This window comes from Phaethon lepturus, unplaced genomic scaffold (assembly GCF_000687285.1).
Source record: "Phaethon lepturus isolate BGI_N335 unplaced genomic scaffold, ASM68728v1 scaffold12984, whole genome shotgun sequence".
NCBI classification, from domain to species: domain Eukaryota; kingdom Metazoa; phylum Chordata; class Aves; order Phaethontiformes; family Phaethontidae; genus Phaethon; species Phaethon lepturus.
In genome coordinates this window covers 32,280-40,121 of record NW_010534034.1, presented here as the reverse complement: position 1 = coordinate 40,121, position 7,842 = coordinate 32,280, and the positions used below count along the sequence as shown (strand labels likewise).

The window sequence follows — 7,842 nt, the reverse complement described above, 5'->3', positions numbered from 1 at the left end:
ATATAATATATAATATTATACCCTTTAAAAACCTTTCTATCAGCCCCCAAAGTGACACCTGCTATGTGCTTTCAAACTTGGGATCATTAAGAAGTGTGCAGGTTTGTCTGAAGATGCACAATCCGTTCTTCCTGCTACTCATAAGTCACACGTGCACAAAAAGAGACATAGGACAACTATCTGTAAACAACTGACTGACTGAGAAAAAACAAACTTATCAAAACTCAACCCATCGTGAGCATGATTCACTGAAAATATTGCTAGATTTAATAGCCCTGACCAAAACAAGCTCAGCAGCCTCGGTGGGAATTTCAGAATTGCTACACTCATTACCTCATCTCCCATTTGTGGGACAAAAGGCGAGCGGCGGGGTATAGTATCCAAGATCCACTGTGGGGCAAGCCATTCTTCACTGGGTTCGCCTTCCATCGAAAGCAGTCCACTTGGTTTCTTAAATATATTACATTAAATTTAGAATGCAAACTGTAATTACTACGGCAGAACATACGAAAAACTGATCATACAGCACTTACTGAAGATAACTAGATATAAGGGCAAAGAAAATGCTGGAATATCAACCTTCCAAAAACCTCAACTAAATAGTAGGGAATGAGACACATTTTTTATAAATATAATAGAAGATTAAAATGTTTATAAATCAAGAAATTATATTTCTTTCCTTAGAAATATTATAAATGTCTTCTTTAAAAAATACCAGGAAAAAGAAATCCAACAATGTAGATACAATACAGATGCGTTAGAATTCTACAACAAAACCACCTTGGAGTAAATCTAACTGCAGTGAAGAGCATAAACCTAGGAGAAAACATCCCACCTGTAATGGAGAACTACCCACATGAAAATGGAGGTACATCTATGTCACCATAGCACCAAAATAAAAGAAAAAAAAAATTACTCTGGTATTACAATTATTGTGCCAGCTATAGGAACTTTCTTGCTGTGTATTTGTTCGTGAAAAATTTTACTTTGAAAACAACCACTCCAAAAAAATGTATATTCATAAGGTCAAAAAGACCCTCAAAAATTAAAAATGCTGACCTTTTTTCTAGGCTGTTTAAGTTTCCTTCGTTTTGGCTCCAGCCCTTTTGCTCCCTTTATATTTTCATCTTCAGAACTGCTACAGATTTTCCGAGCTGCCTGCCTGGTTTGTCTCTTTGGAGGCTGGAGATTAATTCCAGCATCTGCTGTCCAGTCAGAATATTCACTCGATGAATCACTGTAGATAATAAAAAGTTGTAAGAAAGAAAACAGTACTTCAGTTTTCACACAATGGAGTGAAAGGTCCAAACATTGAACCTGTTCTTCTGGTTATGTGGAACAGATGTCAGGATTATCACAAAAATTTCATTCTCATGTGAATTTAAAGAAAACCTAAGTGCCATCTAGTTTTGTGTATTTCCACAAATTATTTTATAAATTGCAAACTCAGGATAAAACTACAGTGATGGCTGATACTTATTTTCATCTTAATTATCTCATTGATTCATAGACTGACTTCCTAAGAACTGACTGCACAAAATGCATGAAAAATTTAGAAAACTAAAGCATTCTTCTAAAAATAAAGTTCTGACTTCTTTAATATCCAAATAACACACATATGGTATTTATATACCATGGGCTCATGGCCCTTCCAGCCATAAAGGCATAACATTAAAAATAAGAGAAGAGTCTACAGAAATTGTACACAAATACATATAGACAACAGAAAAATTAGGAAATACTGAGGTATGAACAGAAGATACGTATGCATCTATCAATATTTCTATTGCATATGACTAACTGGCATTGATTGTTTTCAAGCAGTTCTTAATTAAAGACAACATTTTCTTACAAATGGTCTTTCAAAATTGATCTCAACTTTGAAAAAAAAAAAGCCCACAAAAAATACAATATAAAATGTTTCACACAGAATTGCAACAAAAAAAGTCAGTCTTCGAAATGAAGAATTTTTCACACTGGTTTTCTGTTAAATGCTTCTATAAAAACTCCTCCAATTGCTTAGTCGCTCAAATACATAAAAGTATCCGTCCACAGACTCCACAAATTTTGTTGTTTGCTGTTTTAAACTACCTAAGCATACCAAACACTTGGCTTCAACCTGTCACAAGGTGTAACAAATCTGTACTGCCTTGTAGTCATAGTATCACAATATCAACCCTCTTTCTTGAATTATGTAATCAACTAATGTTAATAATGAAGAGAGCAGTAAAGCTACCTGGAACTGCTTTCACTTTGCCATGCTGCCACAGGATCATCCATAGATGCATCACTTGTGCCAACAGTCTCATCTTCCTGTATTAAAAACAAAAGGCTTCACTTTTGGGCCAAGTTTAAATGTATCACTTTTGTTTGCAAGCAAGCTGTATGAGTTGTCTCAACTGAGGAAAGCTTTGTATTTAAGGACTAGTTTAGCTTAAAGTCAGTTCACAATTTCTTTCTGTATCTTAATTAATATTATACTATATGCTTATCTAATTTCTATAGACAGAGATGTGAATTTCAATAGTATTAGAACCACAGAATGAGTTCTTATTTAAATGATTAATAAATTTAAGTGTCAAGTGAACAGCTTTTATAGAACATATTGAACTGTACGTTCAATGCATTTATAAAGTGGCAACGTTCAGTCTCTTTCTACTTTGCATGCTTCCCTAATGAGAGCAAGTTATATTTAATCTGGTATATTTTAAGTTCTTCCCTTGCAAATATCAATGATTAATACCAATACTCAATCTCTTTCAACAGCAGTCTACAGATGTAGATGAAATCAAAGTACTGAATGTGACTTAGAACATATTTGCAGTATGAAATCCCAAAATAGCAAGTGGTTTAACGCAACCCAGTTAAATTTACTTGAAAATGTTTCAGATTTCCAAAAATACACAACCTGTCTTAAGCTAGTTTTGAATACTGTACTGGCATTGAGGTCAATGATCCTTCCCTCTCCAAGATCAACTTACTACACTAACACCACAAATCCAAATGACTCAATGATTTGAGTGTTTCTTCCTAGGTGGAGAAACTCGGAGCCTTAACGGTAACAGTGCTCTCAGCACATCTGTTGTTCAAACCACGCTATTTGTGAACAGGGAACCTATTGAAAGAATCACTTGATGCATCAGACCTCTGAGGAGCTGTCTGATTCTTCCCGTGCACGTGCGTTTTGACTTGCTCCTTGCTGATTGTGTTCTATGGTGGAGCGTGTTTGATAGGCGTGTTGGCGTTTGCGCTGGTTTCTTCTCAAAGACCTTCCACTTCCTGGTTGGTAATCGTTCTTTTATCATAGGAAAGAAGGGACAAAAAGAAAATGAGTAGAGATTTAATAATGAATTACATAGTTAAAAAATGCCTCATTAAAGTGATTGTACATTGTATTACATCTACAAATGACAACTAGGAAATCTAGAATCAGAAAAGGTATTTTTTACACGCTTGTGGTTCGTTTCAGCGCACATGCAGGTGGGTTTTCTGGTTAAACATCAACTCTACTTTTTAAAGTAACAGTCCTTAGAAAGGAAGTTATGGAGAAATATATGCTTTTCTGAAAATACCTGCAGTCTCTGGAAAAGCTAGCCACTTAAAAAAGTGTGGCATCTCCAATATTTCTCCTAGTTTCCACAAGTCAAACTGATCATCCACTGTAGCTCTGCTCTTTTGCTTTCCCAGCATCTCCCCATTACTGAAGCCTTAAAGGTAGAGATTTACCACTGCTGTTTGCATATTACAATATACAGACAGACAAATTACAGTTACAGAAGGAAGAGAGAGAGCCAGAGAAACAATTAGTACTACGGATCTCCTAAATCATTTAATAAAATTGGTTTTGGTTTTTTTGTTTCTCTTTTTTTTGCTCAGTGCTTAGAACTGCTTCACACCCAGGTTCTCTCTTCTACTCAGTTAACTCACCCGCTGTAAGGTGTGGGATGGCTTTCTCTTCTTTTCAACAGTATATAAATTAATTTCAATTTCACCTTTGGCAGCTCGACATTCTTCCTGGACCCTAATCATACATAGGAAACATCCATTTTATTCAATAAATCATATAACTTGACCGTTTCATTAATATACACATGAAAACACTTCTGGTTCCCTTGCTATAAGTACACAAGTCCTTCTAGCAGCATCCACACATACTTCACTCCTGGAATCACAAGTTAAGGAAGCAAACTTGTTAGTTGAGCATGCATAATTATTTTCAAGAAAATTTAAATGTATTAAAATTATTTTTGTGGTTTTTTTAAGTAAAGTTTCAGGAAAATGTGGTATTTGAACTACTGACAAAAGATTCAATTGTGAAGAGAAGGAATTACTATTCTCAACTCTCCAGCAGAGGCTACCACTCTAATCCTAGTATCTGAATTTCAAAACAAACAAACAAAAAGCCAACACATCTCTGAAAAATAATTTTTTAAAAATTGTAACAGGTGCATGGAAGGATCATTAAACACTATACAATTTATTCTTTTATCCCCATCTCACTTAGCATCTTACTTGCTGACGCCTGGAGGAAGCTCATTCACCACTACTCTCCTGCTCCACGCCATGAGATCTCTCTCCGTTGCCATTTGACTTCGGGGAGCGTTGTGATGCATTTGCCGAACCCCTTCAATCTGGCCACTTCTCCGGAGACCAACATTTGGTGGAGATGTAACATCCAAACCTGGACTTCGAAGAGCTAAGGGAGAAAAAAAATTTTTCTTCACTTCTACAAACCATCAACAAAATCTAGACTTTAAAGCTTAAGGACTGCACGGAGATTCTTTTTTGACAATAAACACCACCTAAGTCTATTTTAAGTGGCTTTGCCTTTTGCTTCAGGTGAACTTTTTTGTGTATTGGCCTTGGACTACTGGAGATGTGTATGCTACTGTAACAATACTGTGGCTTGCTATATCTTAGAGATATCTGAGGCAAGCAAAGAACATAATCTAACGGAAAAGTGTTAAAGGTACTTAAGTGACCTTCAAATCAAAGTCTTGTCAACTGTTTAAAGGCTCTGAAATCATGCGTCTTAAATTCTATGGCACAAGAAGAGATGACGTTGACATCTAAAATAATAGACTGTTGCAAGGTTTCAGGTTTCTGTTGTACCTCCATTTGTTCTGTATTTGTAATGCTTATCTACTGTGCCAGAGGCACTGCTCCTTCCTGGGCTTTTCATCTGGTGGCACAACAACGCAGTACTACATGCTCAGGAGAAAACAGAGACTGAATCTTTAGGTAGCAAAGTGAGACAAAAAGGCTGATAATTTCAGAATCACTGCTAGCATTGCCTTAATTTATCCCACCATTTGGGAATGCATCAACACAATTTCCGTATTCTTAAATGTGGTTAACCATATGAATAAATTGCATTTACGGTTGTGGAAACCTATATAAAAATATTAGGCTATTAAAACATCAAGTACTTTACACAAATGAGCAGTTCATGTAGCAAAGCCACTGATCAATGTGAATTCTGTAAGGTCCCAGTACTTTAATTTCTACACCACTCATATCTGGAAATTCCCTTTCACATAAATACAGGGATATAGAAATAAAATTGAGAACTGGGATTGCACAACCCATCAACCTATCATAGGAAGTAGAAAAGACTTCTTGTGAGTTGAAGCTGGCTTCTAGACCACCTTCTTGACAATACCTATTTAGACCAAAGCAAAAGTATATTTTCAGTGTTTTTCACTAATATTTTTCCTGTTTCTTGAATTTAAAGACAATCAACTCCAAATCTAGCAATCCTAATGAGCTTTGCCAGGAAATCTAAGTCAAATGTGTAATCAGTCATTTAACCTAGAACTAATTTATTAGTGGATGCAAATTTTTAAAAGCTCAGGATGGTTCGCAGCACAAGTCCACAACATCTGCTCTCTCACATCAGCTGCACTCAGCTGCCTCACAGTCAGCTGTTCACGTCTGATTTGGTTTGTTTCAAATTTTTAATCACTTTGTGTATTAAAAATAAAATCACAGTAGCAGAACACTTACCAGGAGAATAATCTCACGCTTTCTAAGGAAACACTAAGACAGAGCAGACATGTTTATTTTATAAACACTGATGCTCAGCCTTAGCATTTATGCTGCAACAGGAAGCCATTAGTCTGTCACAGCATTGTATTCCATTGACATTCTCTAATTATATGCTGTTATCTTGACATTATGCAGTTACAAAGTGTCATCTCTGCAGTGACTTGACATCAAGACAATACAGTGAACTCTAATTATTCCTGTTATAAACCTTTCCTAAAACATAAACATACAGTCTAATAGTTCTAGGTAATCAGATACAGCCCAATTAGACCATTGTGTACCCTCAGCTGCACCTTAAACTTTTAATTCCTCTGCTACCATCCGTAGAACATCCAACTGCTCTGCACAGGTTAATGATGTGTGCAAGAACACGAGAGAAAAGCATCCTCAAAGACAGTCTCAGAACTTATGTTGACACATTTTGATTAGTGCCTTGCTACGCTTTAGGAAAAGAACGGTGGAGGTAAAAAAAGAGACACTTACCTCCATTAACAGAGTGGGATCTATTGAGTGGAGGGTTTGGAAGAGTTTCTCCTTCATTAATTAGTCTCAGATCTTGTTCCCTCTGTAGTTCTCTGATCATTCCATCAAGGATACTCTCATCCTGGTCATTAGTTTGCTGCCCAATGACTTGTTCAACTACTTCACCATCACCTTAACAAGAACAAAGCCACAGCTTCTTATAAAATGATTAATTTCTGTTTTACTAAATACCATAGAAACAATTACATTTAAAATTGTGCACAATTATTTGTCTGCTCTGCAAAACATCTGATCACCAGCTGGCTTTCTGCTCTCGTAATAAATGGAGGCAAAGTTTAAAAGAGAGGTTACAATAAAAATCTAAAATTACAGACCACACAAAAGATAGAAACACAAAGCCTTAGAAACAGCAGAAAGACATTATGCTTCCGTAGGTAATAATGGAAAATCTCTTCTGGAGATCAGCATTTTGCAGAAGTTTGTATCTACAAGAAAAAAAACTGTTTTAAAAAACAAACGCTATTTTTTTAATGTCTTTCTTACCTTTTTGCTTCCTTACTCACATACACAGTTACACCGAGGTTAATGGGACAACTCTTTAAGCATGCTGCCACATACCTGGTAGAAGTCCACAGATTTTGGAATGCTACAGTCTCCTCATCTCACCTCCAGTCAGGTTGATTCCATACACTTCCCTCATGCCATAAAGTCACCCTATTTCTTCTTCTATGTCTACACTATATTTAAACCACTGGTTTCAGAAGACAACCAAAATAAACAATCCTTATTGTACCGTCCTACAGAGCTGGTGCTCAATACTGTGCGATACATGTATTATGCATGAGTTTCAGACAGCATACCATTAGCTACATATCCCAGCTGAGGAATAAGTTGTTCATCCTTGCAATTTTCCCTCCCTGGCACCAGCCGCTGGAATCTCGTGGGATGAGGATTTCCATCAACATCCACCAAGAATGGAGGAGGCATAAGATGTGGAGCCTGTTGAGTCTGTTCATCCAACACATAGTTATTTGCATCACGGATCAGCGGTCGGTAATCCGTATGGAAGAACATCTGATCTGGAATCTGCAAGAAAAGCAATTTAGTAAATAAATCAATGGCCATTTGCAGCTGTCTTGCTGCTTTGGAATGGCTCCCATACCCATAAACCACAACTCCTACACTTAGGATCAGCAGAAGAAATGTTATGACAGAGAACAGATTCCTACCACAAATGTGTTTTATTACCTAGGCCTGATGCAAAAATTCAATAATAAAGTATGCCCACAAAGGTGAATAGATAGAAGTTAA

The 7,842-nt window shown here is 36.5% G+C and overlaps 1 protein-coding gene across 1 annotated transcript in view; it reads right to left on the bottom strand.

Annotated features, from left to right (window-relative positions):
* Window positions 1-333: 333 nt before the first annotated feature.
* The window catches only part of LOC104619509 (bromodomain and WD repeat-containing protein 3-like), a gene marked incomplete at its 3' end in the record, with an annotated part of 32,357 nt that continues 24,848 nt past the window's right edge, over window positions 334-7,842 (bottom strand). Inside the window, exons 13-20 of the mRNA XM_010285401.1 lie at window positions 7,392-7,617; window positions 6,532-6,702; window positions 4,513-4,696; window positions 3,928-4,021; window positions 3,146-3,295; window positions 2,237-2,313; window positions 1,060-1,237; window positions 334-450 (exon numbers count right to left, since the gene is read on the bottom strand). Of these exons, the coding sequence (XP_010283703.1) occupies window positions 334-450; window positions 1,060-1,237; window positions 2,237-2,313; window positions 3,146-3,295; window positions 3,928-4,021; window positions 4,513-4,696; window positions 6,532-6,702; window positions 7,392-7,617 (1,197 nt within the window). The remainder of the gene's footprint in view (window positions 451-1,059; window positions 1,238-2,236; window positions 2,314-3,145; window positions 3,296-3,927; window positions 4,022-4,512; window positions 4,697-6,531; window positions 6,703-7,391; window positions 7,618-7,842) is intronic.